Here is a 20,247-nt window from a genome sequence, read left to right on the forward strand (position 1 = left end):
CCATTGTGCAGTAGTTATTATTATTGCCCATTGAGAGTTTTTCGTCTTACTGCATCTCTTCTTGGCACGAGGCACCTTATTTCATACTTATATTATGATGTATTAGAAATAAAGATATATTTTAATGATTAGAGAAGTTAATCCTCGATGGACATTATGTGTTTCGATACCAAGGCTCTTAGAACTATTTGTTTAAAATCCACATAAACTATATGACATTGAGAAACTGATACTATTACAACATAATGCTTTCCCTAGGGGCGATTGGAAGCCAGAGTGGCCCGACTGGTTGGACCCAGAATTAATAGTGTAGGTGGATGGATCTCTGGGATCTTGCATGTGGCACTACAGGTGTTACTGGTACGGATTGTGTAAGCTTCCGGTACTTTATGTGTGCTGTGCCTGTATCTGTGTACGGTTTATCTCGTTAACCTGCAGGTACGTGATTGATTAAAACATAATGAATAGTCACACCTACATTGTTATTTCTATAAATAAGGGAGACTGAGAAGTGCTGCCTTCACACTCCGCGGGTTGCTCCTGGCCAGCGACATCCACCAGACCGTATTCAGGCGACTGCTGGGACCTAACACTAGTCACTTTAGAGTCCACGGGTAAGAAATTATTTTATCTCTATATTAATTGTGCTTTATTCATTTACAGGATTACTACAATGGAAAACTAGAGCGACACCAGGCATGTGTAGTCCTAATGGGCAGGATCATGTTTGCAATATCAATTTTTCCAACTTTTCTAAACTTTTCCAAACTTTCCACTACCGAAGAGAACGACATTGTCAATTTCCATTTTTTTGCGTTTTTGTTTTTTCCTCCCCTTCTTCAGGGAGTCATAGCTTTTATTATTCTTCTGTCCACAGACATATGAGGGATTGTTTTGTGCAGGAAGAGTTTTAGTTTTGAATTTCGCAGTGTCCTTAAAATAGGGGGAAAAAAACCAACGTATGGTTAAATTGTGAAAAAAATCCAAGCTTCTGTATTGACGTTGGTTCTTATGAATTGTTTTACAGTGAACATTGAAGTCCAATTATGGAAATATCAACCTTGTTAATTTTTTTTTTACTATTCTAGAGGTGAAAAACGTTTTTGAATTTGTAAAAAAAAAATTGTGTTGTGTTGCCGTTTTCTGAGACCTGTAACTTTTCATTTTTCATTAGGTGGAGCTGTGTGAGGCTTCCTTGTTGTGGGGCGAGACAACATTTTTATTGATTCCATTTTGGAGCAGATATGACATTTTCATTGCTTCTTACTACTTTTTTGCAGCATTGTGGTGATCCAAAAAAACAGCAATTTTGGTATTTTTACACTTTTTAACAATCGGGTAAATTAGTTTTATATTTTGACAGATCGTACTTTTATGGATGCAACAATGCCAGACACAGTACTGGGGGGAAAGTGGAGAGATTCGCATTTTTATATGTTTTTAATTAAATTTTATCATATTTTTAAAAAAAAATAATTTAATCTTATTTGTAAGTTACTTTAGTGGATTTAAAAGGGGTATTCCTAATCCAAAATAATTTTCCTCCAAAATCCTTTTCTATTTAATGTCATAAAAAGCATTTTCTAATATTATACGTGAATTAAAAAAATTTCCTGTCCTTCCCTAAGGAGACTATCTAACTGCTTTTCTATTTTTCTATTTTTTTATTTTGCTATTCCCTTTTTGATGACACTTCGTTTGAGAATCCCCATTGCATGCTGGAATACTCAAACAAGGCATCCTCAGGGGCAGACGCTGCGGTCTTATACAAAACCGTATTAGACCTATAACGCCATATCAAAATGTGGCATAATAGCACCTCATATGTCAGGGACTGGTGTATGGGCTCAGGAGTTGGAGGTTTTTTTTCAGCTAATGAAAAAATAAATAAATATATATTTATATATACTGTATATACACACAGTATATATAAATATATACAGTACAGACCAAAAGTTTGGACACACCTTCTCATTTAAAGATTTTTCTATATTTTCATGACTATGAAAATTGTACATTCACACTGAAGGCATCAAAACTATGAATTAACACATGTGGAATTATATACTTAACAAAAAAGTGTGAAACAACTGAAAATATGTCTTATATTCTAGGTTCTTCAAAGTAGCCACCTTGTGCTTTGATGACTGCTTTGCACACTCTTGGCATTCTCTTGATGAGCTTCAAGAGGTAGTCACGGGAAATGGTGTTCACTTCACAGGTGTGCCCTGTCAGGTTTAATAAGTGGGATTTCTTGCCTTATAAATGGGGTTGGGACCATCAGTTGTGTTGTGCAGAAGTCTGGTGGATACCTCTTGAAGCTCATCAAGAGAATGCCAAGAGTGTGCAAAGCAGTCATCAAAGCACAAGGTGGCTGTTGTGAGTTCTGTTTTTGGGCTCCCTCTGGTGGTTACTGGTGGTACTGGGTGACTTGTGTTCTCTGCGGTCTCTGGTGTCCACCTGTTCCATCAGGATATGGGAGTTTCCTATTTAGCCTGGCTTTCTTGTCATTTCCTCGCCGGCTATCAATGTAATCAGTGTGTCTTTTTACCTCTGCTACCCGCTTCTGTAATCTTCAGGACAAGCTAAGTTTTGATTTTCCTGTTCCACGTTTTGCTTTATTTTTGTCTTGTCCAGCTTGCAGATATGTGATTTCTTTTTGCTGGTTGCTCTTGTGGGCTGAAATTACTCCTCATGTTCCATGAGTTGGCACATGAGTTCAAGTAATTTCAGGATGTTTTTTTTTAAGGGTTTTTCGCTGACCGCGCAGTTCACTTTTGTATCCTCTGCTATCTAGCTTTAGCGGGCCTCATTTTGCTGAATCTGTTTTCATAACTACGTATGTGCTTTCCTCTCATTTCACCGTTATTACATGTGGGGGGCTGCTATTTCTGTGGGGTGTTTCTCTGGAGGCAAGAGAGGTCTTTGTTTCTTCTAATAGGGGAAGTTAGTTCTTCGGCTGGCGCGAGACGTCTAGAATCATCGTAGGCACGTTCCCCGGCTACAGCTGGTTGTGTGTTAGGTTCAGTTTCGCGGTCAGCTCAGGTTCCATCACCCTAGAGCTTGTTCTGCTTTTGTGCTTGTCCTTTTGTGATCCCCTGCCATTGGGATCATGACAGTATAGCCGGCCCGAAAGTGGCAATCGTATTGGCTGAAGTAGGAGGAAAAGTAGTCTGAGGAAGTTTTTTTTTTTTTTTTTTTTTTCCTCTCCCTGAGGTTGCTGTCTAGCCTTAATTGCAGCCTGGCTGCTTCTATCCTCCTCTTAATCCTTGAATGGCTCTGACCTCAGCTGTTTATCATGGACGTCCAGAGTTTGGCTTCCAGCCTGAATAATCTTGCTGCTAAGGTTCAAAATATACAAGATTTTGTTGTACATGCTCCTATGTCTGAACCTAAAATTCCTATCCCAGAGTTTTTTTCTGGAGATAGATCTAGTTTTCTGAATTTTAGGAACAATTGCAAGTTGTTTCTTTCATTGAAATCTCATTCCTCTGGAGACCCTGCTCAGCAGGTCAAGATTATTATATCTTTCCTGCGGGGTGACCCTCAGAATTGGGCATTTGCATTGGCACCAGGGGATCCTGCGTTGCTTAATGTGGATGCGTTTTTTCTGGCATTGGGTTTGCTCTATGAGGAACCTAACCTAGGGATTCAGGCTGAAAAAGCTTTATTGGCTCTCTCTCAGGGGCAAGATGAAGCAGAAATATATTGTCAGAAATTTCGGAAATGGTCGGTGCTTACTCAGTGGAATGAGCGCGCTCTGGCTGCAAAATTCAGAGATGGCCTTTCTGAGGCCATTAAAGATGTTATGGTGGGGTTCCCGGCGCCTACAGGTCTGAATGAGTCCATGACTATGGCTATTCAGATTGATCGGCGTTTACGGGAGCAGGTTTTTTTTTCGTGGCCAAGAAAGATGGTTCCTTGAGGCCTTGTATAGATTATCGTCTTTTGAATAAGATTACAGTCAAATATCAGTATCCTTTGCCATTGTTGACTGATTTGTTCGCTCGCATTAAGGGGGCTAGATGGTTCACTAAGATTGATCTTCGGGGTGCGTATAATCTTGTGCGGATAAAGCAGGGTGATGAGTGGAAAACCGCATTTAATACGCCTGAGGGCCATTTCGAGTATTTGGTGATGCCTTTTGGACTTTCTAATGCTCCTTCTGTCTACCAGTCCTTTATGCACTATATTTTCCGTGAATATCTGGATAAATTTATGATCGTGTATTTGGATGATGTTTTGGTTTTTTCTGATGACTGGGAGTCCCATGTTCAGCAGGTCAGGAAGGTGTTTCAGGTCCTGCGGGCCAATTCTTTGTTTGTAAAGGGTTCAAAGTGTCTCTTTGGAGTCCAGAAGATTTCTTTTTTGGGGTATATTTTTTCCCCTTCTACTATTGAGATGGATCCCGTCAAGGTTCAGGCTATTTGTGACTGGACGCAGCCTACATCTCTTAAGAGTCTACAGAAGTTCTTGGGCTTTGCTAATTTTTATCGTCGTTTCATAGCTAATTTTTCTAGTGTTGTTAAACCTTTGACGGATTTGACTAAGAAGGGTGCTGATGTTGCGGATTGGTCTCCTGCGGCTGTGGAGGCCTTTCAGGAACTTAAGCGCCAGTTTTCTTCTGCTCCTGTGTTGCGTCAGCCAGATGCGTCGCTTCCTTTTCAGGTTGAGGTTGATGCTTCCGAGATTGGAGCGGGGGCGGTTTTGTCGCAGAGAAGCTCCAATGGCTCAGTGATGAAGCCATGTGCATTCTTTTCTAGAAAATTTTCGCCCGCTGAACGGAATTATGATGTTGGTAATCGGGAGCTTTTGGCCATGAAGTGGGCATTTGAGGAGTGGCGTCATTGGCTTGAGCGTGCTAGACATCGTGTGGTGGTCTTTACTGATCACAAAAATCTGATGTACGTTGAGTCTGCCAAGCGTCTGAATCCTAGACAGGCTCGTTGGTCACTGTTTTTCTCCCGTTTCAATTTTGTGGTTTCATACCTGCCAGGTTCAAAGAATGTGAAGGCGGATGCTCTTTCTAGGAGTTTTGTGCCTGACTCCCCTGGAAATTCTGAGCCTACTGGTATCCTTAGGGATGGGGTGATTTTGTCGGCTGTCTCTCCAGACTTGCGACGTGCTTTGCAGGAGTTTCAGGCGGATAAACCTGATCGTTGTCCGCCTGAAAGACTGTTTGTTCCGGATAATTGGACCAGTAGAGTCATCTCCGAGGTCCATTCTTCTGCGTTGGCAGGTCATCCTGGAATATTTGGTACTAGAGACTTGGTGGCCAGGTCTTTTTGGTGGTCTTTTTTTTTGTCGAGGGATGTGCGTTCTTTTGTGCAGTCTTGTGAAGTTTGCGCTCGGGCTAAGCCTTGCTGTTCTCGGGCCAGTGGATTGTTGTCACCTTTGCCTATCCCAAAGAGGCCTTGGACGCACATTTCCATGGACTTTATTTCGGATCTTCCTGTCTCTCAAAAAATGTCCGTCATCTGGGTTGTGTGTGACCGCTTTTCTAAGATGGTTCATCTTGTACCCTTGCCTAAGTTACCTTCCTCCTCTGAGTTGGTCCCTCTGTTTTTTCAGAACGTGGTTCGTTTGCATGGGATTCCGGAGAACATCGTTTCTGACAGGGGATCCCAGTTTGTGTCTAGATTTTGGCGGACGTTCTGTGCTAAAATGGGCATTGATTTGTCCTTTTCGTCTGCATTCCATCCCCAGACGAATGGCCAGACTGAACAAACTAATCAGACCTTAGAAACTTATTTAAGGTGTTTTGTTTCTGCTGATCAAGATGACTGGGTTACCTTTTTGCCCCTTGCCGAATTTGCCCTTAATAATCGGGCTAGTTCTGCTACCTTAGTTTCTCCTTTCTTTTGTAATTCGGGGTTTCATCCTCGTTTTTCCTCTGGTCAGGTGGAGCCTTCTGATTGTCCTGGAGTGGACATGGTGGTGGATAGGTTGCATCAGATTTGGAGTCATGTGGTGGACAATTTGAAGTTGTCCCAGGAGAGAGCTCAGCATTTTGCTAATCGCCGTCGCCGCATGGGTCCTCGTCTTCGTGTTGGGGACTTGGTGTGGTTGTCTTCTCGTTTTGTTCCTATGAGGGTCTCTGCTCCTAAGTTCAAGCCTCGGTTCATCGGTCCCTATAGGATCTTGGAAATTCTTAACCCTGTGTCGTTTCGTTTGGATCTCCCGGCATCGTTTGCTATTCATAATGTGTTCCATCGGTCGTTGTTGCGGAAGTATGAGGTACCTGTTGTTCCTTCGCTTGAGCCTCCTGCTCCGGTGCTGGTGGAGGGAGAATTGGAGTATGTTGTGGAGAAGATCTTGGATTCTCGTGTTTCCAGACGGAAGCTCCAGTATTTGGTCAAGTGGAAGGGTTATGGTCAGGAGGATAATTCTTGGGTGGTTGCCTCTGATGTTCATGCTGCCGATTTGGTCCGTGCATTTCATAGGGCTCATCCTGGTCGCCCTGGTGGTTCTCGTGAGGGTTCGGTGACCCCTCCTCAAGGGGGGGGGGTACTGTTGTGAGTTCTGTTTTTGGGCTCCCTCTGGTGGTTACTGGTGGTACTGGGTGACTTGTGTTCTCTGCGGTCTCTGGTGTCCACCTGTTCCATCAGGATATGGGAGTTTCCTATTTAGCCTGGCTTTCTTGTCATTTCCTCGCCGGCTATCAATGTAATCAGTGTGTCTTTTTACCTCTGCTACCCGCTTCTGTAATCTTCAGGACAAGCTAAGTTTTGATTTTCCTGTTCCACGTTTTGCTTTATTTTTGTCTTGTCCAGCTTGCAGATATGTGATTTCTTTTTGCTGGTTGCTCTTGTGGGCTGAAATTACTCCTCATGTTCCATGAGTTGGCACATGAGTTCAAGTAATTTCAGGATGTTTTTTTTTTAAGGGTTTTTCGCTGACCGCGCAGTTCACTTTTGTATCCTCTGCTATCTAGCTTTAGCGGGCCTCATTTTGCTGAATCTGTTTTCATAACTACGTATGTGCTTTCCTCTCATTTCACCGTTATTACATGTGGGGGGCTGCTATTTCTGTGGGGTGTTTCTCTGGAGGCAAGAGAGGTCTGTGTTTCTTCTAATAGGGGAAGTTAGTTCTTCGGCTGGCGCGAGACGTCTAGAATCATCGTAGGCACGTTCCCCGGCTACAGCTAGTTGTGTGTTAGGTTCAGTTTCGCGGTCAGCTCAGGTTCCATCACCCTAGAGCTTGTTCTGCTTTTGTGCTTGTCCTTTTGTGATCCCCTGCCATTGGGATCATGACAGGTGGCTACTTTGAAGAACCGAGAATATAAAACATATTTTCAGCTGTTTCACACTTTTTTGTTAAGTATATAATTCCACATGTGTTAATTCATAGTTTTGATGCTTTCAGTGTGAATGTACAATTTTCATAGTCATGAAAATACAGAAAAATCTTTAAATGAGAAAGAATGTCCAAACTTTTGGTCTGTACTGTATATAAAATGAAAAAAAGAAAGAAAAAAATAGTATCATCCCCTTTTTCTACTTTTAATGATAAAGAAAAAACAAAATATAATAATAATAATAATAATAATAATAATAATAATAATAAACTATTGTTGGCATCACCACATCTGTAAAAGTCCGATTTATCACATAAAAAAAGTAGAAATCCATAAAGTAAATACCGTAAAGAGAATTAAAGTCAAAGTGCCAGAATTGCAGTTTTTTAATGCTCCATTTTCCTAATAAACTGCAATGTAAAGGCCCCTTCACATTAAGCGACGCTGCAGCGATACCGACAACGATCCGGATCGCTACAGCATCGCTGTTTGGTCGCTGGAGAGCTGTCACACAGACAGCTCTCCAGCGACCAACGATGCCGGTAACCAGGGTAAACATCGGGTAACTAAGCGCAGGGCCGCGCTTAGTAACCCGATGTTTACCCTGGTTACCATCCTAAAAGTAAAAAAAAACAAACAGTACATACTTACCTACAGCCGTCTGTCCTCCAGCGCTGTGCTCTGCACTCCTCCTGTACTGGCTGTGAGCACAGCGGCCGGAAAGCAGAGCGGTGACGTCACCGCTCTGCTTTCTGGCTGACCGGCGCTCACAGCCAGTACAGGAGGAGTGCAGAGCACAGCGCTGGAGGACAGACGGCTGTAGGTAAGTATGTACTGTTTGTTTTTTTTTACTTTTAGGATGGTAACCAGGGTAAACATCGGGTTACTAAGCGCGGCCCTGCGCTTAGTTACCCGATGTTTACCCTGGTTACCAGTGAAGACATCGCTGGATCGGTGTCACACACGCCGATCCAGCGATGTCAGGAGGAGATCCAGCGACGAAATAAAGTTCTGGACTTTATTCAGCGACCAACGATCTCCCAGCAGGGGCCTGATCGTTGGTCGCTGTCACACATAACGATTTCATTAACGATATCGTTGCTACGTCACAAAATGCAACGATATCGTTAACAATATCGTTATGTGTGAAGGTACCTTAAGTGATCTCAATGTCACATGCTCCCTAAAAAATATAATTGAAAACATCAGTTCGGCGTGCAGAAAACAAGCCCTCGTATGTTGATGGAAAAAAAAAAAAAAATACTGGTCTCAGCCAAAATGTTTTGTTTATAAATTTCCAAATTTCTGAAAAAAAAACAGAACTACATGTTTAGTGTCGCTATAACCGTACTGACCTGGAAAATCATTTTTTACCACAAAATAGATGCCATAAAAATGAAAGCCCCTCTTAAAACACAATGCTACAATTGCCGTTTATTTTTTTCCATTTCACCGTATTTGGATTTTTTTTCCCAGTCTTCTAATACATTCGACCCACAAAAAAAATAAGCCCTCATAAGGCGATGTCAGCTGAAAAACAGAGTTATGGCTCACAGAACCAGAGGAGAAAAAAACCCCACAGAGACGACAAACTGTTCCGAAACGTGATAATGGCGGCACGGCACAATGTAACATCGTGAAGACTTCTAGTTTTCCTTGTATGGTCTGTACGTTGGGGCGTTTCAGTAGAGCGGTGTCCCGGCTCCGGGTGGTGGTCAGGCTCCTGTAATCCTTACACCCCGCCGTCTGATTCACATTCATCTTCTATTGATCTTAATGTAATTTTTTTGCTTGTTTTACAGTCTGGCGGAATAATCATGTTCTTCCTCACCTTCGTCGTCTTGTGGATTTCCGTGTTCGCCGACACAGAAATATGTGAGTTGTGTAATAATTGTAAGATGATAACAGAATGGGGGGAAGAAAGAGACAAGTTCTGGAAGATCTTCGCTTTTCTACTAACTTCTGTACTGTCTTCGACATTTACATTGATTGTGTGTTTTAACCCCTTCACGACTTCTGCCGTACATGTAGGGTGCAAGTCGGAAGTGGGTGTATGGAGCTGGCAGGTGACGGCTGTGTATTACAGCTGGGACCTACTGCTAAAGTTTGCAGGAGACCATGATTTTTGCTATATGCAGCGATGCTGTGGCATTATGAGATGTATGGACTCGCACGTAATACAGTGGCTTGTAAAAGTTTGGTCAAAATTACTGTTATTAAACAATTAAGCAAGTGATCTCTAAAAGGCCTAAAGTTACAGATGACACATTTCCTTTGTATTTTAGGCAACAACAACAACAAAAATATATATGTATACAGTATATTGTGGTAGATCGGCACCACTCGGCTGCATATAGAGGTAGACACAGGAACACTGTCTCTTTAAATCTTCCCCTGGTTTATTAAGAGTATTGTATAAACCAGGGCAAAGGTAGCAGAACAAACATGGCCTTCCCGGCCTAACAGGAAAAATAAAACATAACGTATGGCACAGTCCTTGTTGCTACGTGATATTGCCATGAACAAACAGCACAAGGTTTAGTTTTCCTTTATGTGACAATACAGCTCCAGAGCTTTCACCTCCGGGCCCACCCCACACCAAATGCTCTATGGGCATTTATCCTCTGGACTCTTCCCACTCTATAGCTGTTTAATCATCCAGACATGGCTCATTAACTCCTGTCTCTGAGCTCCTTGGCCAGTTCCTTTGGCCTCATGATTCTCATTTGGTCTGACATGCACTGTGAGCTGTGAGGTCTTATATAGACAGGTGTGCGCCGCTCCAAATCAAGTCCTATCAGCTTAATTACACACGGCTGGCCTCCAATGAAGGAGAAGAACCATCTCAAGGAGGATCACAAGGAAATGGACAGCACGTGACTTACATAGGAGTGTCTGAGCAAAGGGGCTGAAGACTTATCACCATGTGATATTTCAGCTTTTCTTTTTTTAAGAAATTTGCAAAAAGTACTACATTACTGTTTTTTCCCTCAAGATGGGGTGTGAGAAATTTAAAAGGGTTTGAATACTTTCCATACCCACTGTAAGACCTCACAGTGCATGTCAGACCAAATCAGAATCATGAGGTCAAAGGAACTGGCCGAGGAGCTCAGAGACAGAATTGTGGCAAAGCACAGATCTGGCCAAGGTTACAACAGAATTTCCACAGCACTCAAGGTTCCTAAGAGCAGAGTGGCCTCCATAATCCTTAAATGGAAGAAGTTTGCGACCACCAGAGATCTTCCTAGACCTGGCCGTCCAGCCAAACTGAGCAATCGTGGGAGAAGAGTCTTGGTGAGAGGTAAAGAAGAAACCCAAGATCACTGTGGCTGATCTCCAGAGATGCAGTAGGGTGATGGCAGAAAGTTTCACAAAGTTAACTATCACTGCAGCCCTCCACCAGTCAGGCCTTTAGGGCAGAGTGGTCTGACGGAAACCTCTCCTCAGTGCAAAACATATGAAATCTCGCATAGAGTTTGCGAAAAAAACACATGGAGGACTCCCAGACTATGAGAAATAAGATTCTCTGGTCTGATGAGATGAAGATGGACAAAGGAGTGGCTCAGGACAACTCTGTGACCATTCTTGACCGGCCCAGCTAGAGCCCTGACCTAAACCCAATGGAGCATCTCTGGAGAAACCTGAAAATGGCGTCCACCAACGTTCAACATCCAACCTGACGGAACTGGAGAGGATCTGCAAGGACGAATGGCCGAGGATCCCCAAATCCAGGAGTGAAAAACTTGTTGCATCATTCTCAAGAAGACTCACGGCCGTACTAGCTCAAAACGGTGTGTCTACTCAATACTGAACAAAGGGGCTGAGGACTTATGACCATGTGATATTTCAGTTTTTCTTTTTTAATAAGTTTGCAAAAATTTCTACATTTCTGTTTTCTTTCAGTCAAGATGGGGTGCAGAGTGTACATTAATGAGGAAAAAATTAACTTTTTTGAATTTAACCAAATGGCTGTAATGAAAGAGAGTGAAAAATTTAAAGGGGTCTGAATACTTTTCGTACCCACTGTACATAACAATAGGATGCTATATAATACAGAAGGTGCTATACATAACAGAAAATAATGATATGTAATCATGGATAGCGTTATGTATAACAAGAAGACACTAGGTAATATGGGGCAGTGCTATACATAACAGAAAGCAATGCTTTGTATAACAGACAGCGCAATATATAACAAGAGGACCCTTTATAATATGGGATGGCGCTAAGCATGGCAAAAAAGCAATGCTATTTAATAAGGGACAACACTATATATAACAAAAGGACGCTATATAATATGGGAAGGCGCTAAGCATGACAGAAAGCAATGCTATGTAATGAGGGACAACGCTATATATAACAAGAGGACCCTTTATAATATGGGAAGGCGCTAAGCATGACAGAAAGCAATGCTATGTAATGAGGGACAACGCTATATATAACAAGAGGACCCTTTATAATATGGGACAGTGCTAAGCATGACAGGAAAATAATAGATAAGGGCTATTGTGTCCTTGGGGCCTGTGGCTGCAAATATGTCTCTGTGAGATGCTGAATCTCTTCACCTTACTTACAATTGGCGACGTTCGCAGATAGCTTAGCTCAGCTGCAGGCACACATGTTATGAAGAATCCAGAAAAGACTTTGATTTCTTTAAGAATTCTTGTTGAATGCATACAAACAGCAGCAAGTAAAAAAGGCTTTCTTGAGACAAGCTGAAAGCACATGTGCCTCTAATGAAGCCAAGATGGAGACTGAGACACAGGGAGAAGAAGGAAGTGACATGACAACCAGGAGAGGGAGACAGAAGGGACAAACTTCATGTAAAGGGAGGATATCAGCTATGCAAAACCCAGGAACACATAGCAACAATAAACAATATGAGAAACTGCAATACAGCATGTAAATTGAACAGGACAGTCTGTAAAATGTCTCATTCATGGGACATAACAATGGCACCAACCCTAATGCTGTAATAGCCCCAGCTAGGGGAAAATGGTCATTACAGACAGTGATGTCAGTGATAAAAGTCTGCCTAGGTAAATGTATGTATGTAGAATTAGCAAAGTGCAGGAAATGATGCAGCATCCAAAAAGCTCACTATAAGGAGAGGTGCACTATCCCTGAGACTAGAGCCTGCAGCATCCCTTCCTACTTGCGAAGGTTGGCACCCTAAATAAAAGAGATGGCACCTGTCACACCTGTTATGAAGGCAATCCAGTAACACAGTGTGCCAGCAATCAGAGCACATACAGTGATCTGACAATAACCCAAAAACAATAGAACGAGCTCTGAGACGTGGAATCTCTGTAGACCGCAATACCTGAACCTATCCTAAACACAACTAAAGGCAGCTGTGGATTGCGCCTGACACTACCTATGCAACTCGGCACAGCCTGAGGAGCTCACTAGCCTGAAGATAGAAATACAAGCCTGACTTGCCTCAGAGAAATACCCCAAAGGAAAAGGCAGCCCCCCACATATAATGACTGTTAGCAAGATGAAAAGACAAAACGTAGGGATGAAATAGATTCAGCAAAGTGAGGCCCGATATTCTAGATAGAGCGAGGATAGCAAAGAGAACTTTGCAGTCTACAAAAAACCCTAAAGCAAAAAACCACGCAAAGGGGGCAAAAAGACCCACCGTGCCGAACTAACGGCACGGCGGTACACCCTTTGCGTCTCAGAGCTTCCAGCAAAAACGAATAGACAAGCTGGATAGGTGTATTCAGAAATCGAATAACTTCCTGATGTGCAGGAGTCATGCACATGGTCAGCTGGGTACAGTACTGAGGCTTATTCTTGGCCAAAGGTGTAGCATCAATTCCTCTCAAAGGAATAGGACACCGCAAAGGCTCCAAGAAAAACCCACAACGTTTAGCATAATCCAAATCCATCAGATTCAGGGCAGCGCCTGAATCCACAAACGCCATGACAGAATACGATGACAAAGAGCATATCAAGGTAATGGACAGAAGGAATTTGGACTGTACAGTACCAATGACGGCAGACCTATCGAACCGCTTAGTGCGCTTAGGACAATCAGAAATAGCATGAGTGGAATCACCACAGTAGAAACACAGACCATTCAGACGTCTGTGTTCTTGCCGTTCAACTCTGGTCATAGTCCTATCGCACTGCATAGGCTCAGGTTTAATCTCAGACAATACCGCCAAATGGTGCACAGATTTACGCTTGCGCAAGCGACGACCGATCTGAATGGCCAAAGACATAGACTCATTCAAACCAGCAGTCATAGGAAAACCCACCATGACATCCTTAAGAGCCTCAGAGAGACCCTTTCTGAACAAAGCTGCCAGCGCAGATTCATTCCACAAAGTGAGTACTGACCACTTCCTAAATTTCTGACAATATACTTCTATATCATCCTGACCCTGGCACAAAGCCAGCAAATTTTTCTCAGCCTGATCCACTGAATTAGGCTCATCGTACAGCAATCCGAGCGCCAGTAAAAACGCATCGACACCACTCAATGCAGGGTCTCCCGGCGCAAGAGAAAATGCCCAGTCCTGAGGGTCGCCGCGCAAAAAAGAAATAATAATCAAAACCTGTTGAACTGAATTACCAGAAGAATGAGGTTTCAAGGCCAGAAATAGCTTACAATTATTTTTGAAGCTCAGAAACTTAGTTCTATCACCAAAAAACAAATCAGGAATAGGAATTCTTGGTTCTAGCATAGATTTCTGATCAATTGTATCTTGAATCTTTTGTACATTTATAACGAGATTATCCATTGAAGAGCACAGAGCCTGAATATCCATGTCCACAGCTGTGTCCTGAAGCACCCTAATGTCTAGGGGAAAAAAAAGACTGAACACAGAGCTGAGAAAAAAAAAATGATGTCAGAACTTCTTTTTTCCCTCTATTGAGAATCATTAGGTTGGCTCCTTGTACTGTTATGAAGGCAATCCAGTAACACAGTGTGCCAGCAATCAGAGCACATACAGTGATCTGACAATAACCCAAAAACAATAGAACGAGCTCTGAGACGTGGAATCTCTGTAGACCGCAATACGTGAACCTATCCTAAACACAACTAAAGGCAGCTGTGGATAGCGCCTGACACTACCTATGCAACTCGGCACAGCCTGAGGAACTGACTAGCCTGAAGATAGAAATACAAGCCTGACTTGCCTCAGAGAAATACCCCAAAGGAAAAGGCAGCCCCCCACATATAATGACTGTTAGCAAGATGAAAAGACAAAACGTAGGGATGAAATAGATTCAGCAAAGTGAGGCCCGATATTCTAGATAGAGCGAGGATAGCAAAGAGAACTTTGCAGTCTACAAAAAACCCTAAAGCAAAAAACCACGCAAAGGGGGCAAAAAGACCCACCGTGCCGAACTAACGGCACGGCGGTACACCCTTTGCATCTCAGAGCTTCCAGCAAAAACGAATAGACAAGCTGGACAGAAAAAACAGCAACAAAAGCAAAGAAGCACTTATCTAAGCAGAGCAGCAGGCCACAGGAAAGATCCAGAAGCTCAGATCCAACACTGGAACATTGACAAGGAGCAAGGAAGACAGAATCAGGTGGAGTTAAATAACAAGGCAGCCAACGAGCTCACCAGAACACCTGAGGGAGGAAGCCCAGAAGCTGCAGTACCACTTGTGACCACAGGAGTGAATTCAGCCACAGAATTCACAACACACACCGCTGCAATGCAGGTAAATGCAAGCTCCACTAGGTGGCAATAGAGTGGAGGAAGGACTCCACGCAGCAAGACCAGACCTTCAATGCAGCGGTGAGACCACCACCAGGTGGCAGCAGAATAGTCAAAACAAGCCGGGTCGATATAAGACTGTAGAGCAGTACAAAAAGAATAAGCAAACACAGAGTCAACAACAAGCCAAAGGGGTCAGTACCGATCAGGAGAGGATATGCCAAAAGACAGGAGACAAAACCACAGGTCAAGGTCCAAGCCGAGTCAAAACCAGAGAATCAAGACACAAAAGGGAAACACTGAGTCGGGAAGGGAAGAGGGGATAAACAGCCACAGGTTCCTTAAACAAGCAGCTGGACAAATCAGGGCAAATGGAGTCAGCTACAGACACCGTAGGCAGAAACTATAACTGGCATGGTCTGCAAGACACAGCGGAGATAAATAGCAAACCTGAGACCGGACTGAGGCTGAGAAAGTTAACCCCTGGCATGTGCAGACCAGAGAAAGGGAAGATAGGACTCAAAACCCGGTCTGGATCATGACAGCATCCCCGCTCGTGCATTAGTTGTCAGTGTACTCCTCTACTAAGCCCTCTCGTTAGACATTTAGATGGAAAAAATAAATCATGTCTATGGGTGAATGTTGGGGACGGGTAGAGCTGGTATAGGCTACCCTAGTGTGCAAAACATATGGTACAATGAACGCTCCAATTTGTGATCAGACGAGATAAAGGAGATGATGGCAACATGTAATGATGAGTCAGTGTCCAGCAGATGAGGTGGGGGGCTTTGATTTTGAGATTATCAGCTGGGACTATTGAAATGGGTGTTATAGCGCCATCTACTGCATACCTATGGTGAGCGCCTAGCCCCATAGTCAGGGTTATACTTTTGTGTGATTCCCTATCTATTGGTACTATGTACCTGTTTTGCACATCTGCACTTTATACTTCTTGTTCTCTGCTTCAGCACAACTCCGGGCTTTTATGTCATTTTATTAGAATTAATTTTTAGTAAATAAAGTTTTGTTATTGTTTTCAGCCACACAATTACAAAGGATCCATTTCCTCTCTTCGGATTGCTAGACTTTATTTTTTGACCCTTAATTATTATAGGTTCTATTTGGTGTACATCCTATATTATAGTTAGAGGTGGCACATAACCACCCAATCACCCTCTCCATGCACATGATCATGGGAAATTCTGCATACACAAAGGAGACGTGGGAAGCTGAGAGATTTTTACTCACGTGAAGCTGAAAACACCGTATGTAGAATGCAGCTATGGCGTAAAGGGATTTTTTCAGTTTCGGAAAACCCCTGTCCCTGGCTGCAGTTTGTTTAAAAGAAAAAAAAAACCCTGAGCTTTACTCCCCCTCCCCTGGTTCAGTGCTGAGTCTCCACCGCTGTTCTCAGTCTTTGTTATTTTCTGCAGCGCTGCCGCAATTTCGACAGCAAATTTGAATGTAAAATTAGTGTACAATCTCTTTATGGACTCAGAAAGAAGAACGTAAAAATCCCTTTAAGAAGCAGTCAGATGTTCATTGCGGTGCTGTTTGTGTGCAGATTACTGGTATAACCCGCTCAATCTTCCATGTTTCACCTTCTCTTGTTAGATACGAACCTCGCACTTCATGGTCGAGCCACTCAGTCTTCGATTTTAACGGATCTGACCTTTGGCTACCTATCTATGGCAACAAGCGCAATAGATGGAAACCAGGACACCTGTTCCCACACAGACAATGAAGTGTCTCCCTGGTGGAGGGTGGATTTGCTGAGTTCTTACAGAATTAAGAACATCACCATCACTACGCGGAAGGACTGCTGTGAAGAACAGCTGAACGGGGCAGAAATCCTTGTTGGAGACTCATTGGCCAATGTAGGGAACAATAATCCAAGGTGAGAACGAGCGACTCCAGATTCTCATTTACCAAAATGTGTTATATACCTCACAAGGTGATAAGTATCCGGAGCTCACCACGTCATGTTATAAATCCAGGAATATATTTGTTTTATCTATAGCAGTCAAGAGAAATACGACCAGCAGGTTGCCAAGACTCCTCTGTCCTCTCCTGACCCATAGCTCCTCCAGACTCCTCTGTCATCTCTAGACTACTTTGTCTACTGTAGACTTAGTCCTAAGCGCCCTCCAGACACCCCCCAACCTCCTCTGTTAGCTCCATACTCCACTTTCCTCTGTAGACTCTTCTATACACTCTACAACCCTCGGTCTTCTCCAGACTCCTCTGTCCTCTCCAGACCCATAGCTCCTCCAGACTCCTCTGTCATCTCTAGACTACTTTGTCTACTGTAGACTCAGTCCTTAGCTCCCTCCAGACACCCCCCAACCTCCTCTGTTAGCTCCATACTATACTTTCCTCTGTAGACTCTTCTATACACTCTACAACCCTCGGTCTTCTCCAGACTCCTCTGTCCTCTCCAGACCCATAGCTCCTCCAGACTCCTCTGTTATCTCTAGACTACTTTGTCTACTGTAGACTCAGTCCTAAGCGCCCTCCAGACACCCCCCAACCTCCTCTGTTAGCTCCATACTATACTTTCCTCTGTATACTCTTCTATACACTCTACAACCCTCGGTCTTCTCCAGACTCCTCTGTCCTCTCCAGACCCATAGCTCCTCCAGACTCCTCTTCATCTCTAGACTACTTTGTCTACTGTAGACTCAGTCCTAAGCGCCCTCCAGACACCCCCCAACCTCCTCTGTTAGCTCCATACTATACTTTCCTCTGTAGACTCTTCTATACACTCTACAACCCTCGGTCTTCTCCAGACTCCTCTGTCCTCTCCAGACCCATAGCTCCTCCAGACTCCTCTGTCATCTCTAGACTACTTTGTCTACTGTAGACTCAGTCCTAAGCGCCCTCCAGACACCCCCCAACCTCCTCTGTTAGCTCCATACTCCACTTTCCTCTGTAGACTCTTCTATACACTCTACAACCCTCGGTCTTCTCCAGACTCCTCTGTCCTATCCAGACCCCAGTGTTCTCCAGATGCCTATGTCTGCTCCAGACTTCTCTATCTCTTCCAGAACCTTCTTCTCTCTCCAAACATCTCTGTCATCTCCAGACTTCTCTGTCCTCTGCAGATCACTGTCTCCTCCTGACTACAGTGTCCTCCAGACTTCTCTGTTCTCTACATACACTTTTTCTATTTCAAGAGCTCCTATGTCCTCTCCAGACCCTTCAGTCCTCCAGACTCTTCAGTTGTCTCCACAGCTCTGTGTCCTCACCCAGACTCTATTCTGCTCTCCAGACTCCTATCTCCTCCTGCACGCCCTCTATTTCATCCACACCCCTCTGTTCTCTCCACACCTTTCTGTCTTTTTTCATCTCCTCTGTTCCCCCACACCCATCCATGCTCCTTTCTCACAATCAGACACTTCTGTTCTCTCCAGTCTTCTCCCTTGTCTTCACTTCTCTGTTCTGGCAGTTTATCTTACTTGGAATTTAAGAGCTTGAATTCAAGCTATGTCCTTAACAGTCAGGCCCAGTGCCCTCTTCCATATGAATATACCATTGTATGGAATAACGCCAACCCATCATGGTTCCCATTACAGGTGTGCAGTGGTGACGGGAATTCCACGTGGAGGTTCTCAAACCTTCCAATGCAACAATATGGTCGGGAGATATGTCAACGTCGTTTTGCGTGGAAGGTCGGAGTATCTTTCCCTGTGCGAAGTTAAGGTTTTTGGAGCAGATTATTGAAGTAGAACGTGTGGCGATAATCGGAAGTAAAATATTAATAACAACATAGTAGTAATCTACAATAAATGTACATGTATACAAGTTCAAAATATCATGAAATAAAAAGGCATTCACATTTATAATGCATGATTTCCAATTCTTTCCTTCCTGGAGTTCACAGGATGAGTTTCCATGATCAGGATGCCTAGTTCATGTTTAGTGGTTTGTTATAAAGGAAAGTTCAGTCCAGGAGCGGACATATCATTAGTGCATCCTGTGTGGCCACACAGGGGCCCAACAGGTACGGGAGTCATTTCTACCTCCAATGCAGATGCAGTTTTGTATTTTTAGAAGTTCTTGGGCTGCAAAGTTCCTACATATTATTCTTGCACAGGGGCCTTTTTCTGCTGTATCTGCCAGAGGCTCAGACAATGGCTGTCATCATTTCATCTAAACATAAGGATGAATGACCTCGGGGAGATCAAAACATCCAACACCGCGGAGACAGCATCACGTGTTTCTCAACGCAGTGATCCAGAATACTGCTCCCATCCCTTATGGGAAATATGCAAATACATGTAGAAAAGCCGCGGAGACACCGTCACGTGTTTCTCAACGCAAGCAATAAATAGCCAGGTCTTTCACCGGGAAGGAACAACCACGGGAAGGGCAGCATCCAAAAAGGAAAACCACCTATGCCAAAACATGGTATCCATCCACAGACAGCTGTTTCGGGGTATTTGCCCCTCATCAGTGTGGAGTAGGAAACTGGCTATTAGGAGCAGTGCCTAGTGATCTAAGGCTGGTGGTGGCATATCACATTGGTGAAGGATGAAGCAGAATGTAGAGATACAGGGTTAGTGGGTGCTCTCGTCCGCTGGCCCAGCTGTCTTTTAGAAGACTGCTTTTACCAGGGCTCATACCGGGGCTCATACCACTAAATGCCTGCACTCTCTCCCCATGGGTAGAACACTACGCAGACAACACAGGGTGAGGGTAAAACAGTGTGGCAATAAATATTGAACCACCAACACACAATAACATATGGAACAGTCCCAGCAAATAGCCAAAATGGTGCAAATTACTGAGTCTCACCCTTCCGCTGACTCGTCGGGATTAGAGCTGCTTCCAATGCCGAATACCCCCACCAGTGGTCCCCCACTTTTGGCGGGCCCCCACAGTGAGGAGGTAACGACAATCTTAGGAAGCTCACAGCCCATTAATGCACGAGGCCAGGTGACTTGATTGTCCCAACCTGGATTCTCTAAACATTTTTGAGGGTTCAGTGATGGTCAATGAGGCAGCTGCGTATTTTTTCAGTTGGAGCCATAATGCCATGGTTACTGTAATGTAGGCTCTCTGAACACAGGAGGACCCTCCTTTTTATAGGTCGCAACTTCTCATTCAGCCATTTCACAACAGGCTTGGGGGAAGGTGGTAGGAGGCCATCCCTCACTGCTGGAGTGTTCAAACAACATGCACAGATTGTCCTTCATATTGCAGAGCACCAATGGGTCATCAACTTATTAACAAACATTCAAACATTGTGCCTTTGTTTCCCA

General features: G+C 43.7%; 1 protein-coding gene across 2 annotated transcripts; it reads left to right on the forward strand.

The window, feature by feature from the left end:
• Nucleotides 1-456: 456 nt before the first annotated feature.
• Nucleotides 457-18,828, forward strand: LOC138638834 (fucolectin-5-like). Of its 2 annotated transcripts, XM_069728488.1 has the most exons (5): nucleotides 490-614; nucleotides 1,175-1,338; nucleotides 9,100-9,172; nucleotides 16,598-16,880; nucleotides 18,559-18,828. In XM_069728488.1, the coding sequence occupies exons 3-5, from the start codon at nucleotides 9,115-9,117 to the stop codon at nucleotides 18,704-18,706; spliced, it is 489 nt and encodes a 162-aa protein (XP_069584589.1). In that variant the 5' UTR covers nucleotides 490-614; nucleotides 1,175-1,338; nucleotides 9,100-9,114; the 3' UTR covers nucleotides 18,707-18,828. The 2 variants fall into 2 exon arrangements, with proteins under 2 accessions (XP_069584588.1, XP_069584589.1); XM_069728487.1 differs by lacking the exon at nucleotides 1,175-1,338 and having other exon boundaries at nucleotides 457-614.
• Nucleotides 18,829-20,247: the final 1,419 nt, after the last annotated feature.

Source organism: Ranitomeya imitator, chromosome 5 (genome assembly GCF_032444005.1).
Source record: "Ranitomeya imitator isolate aRanImi1 chromosome 5, aRanImi1.pri, whole genome shotgun sequence".
Classification (NCBI taxonomy): Eukaryota; Metazoa; Chordata; class Amphibia; order Anura; family Dendrobatidae; genus Ranitomeya; species Ranitomeya imitator.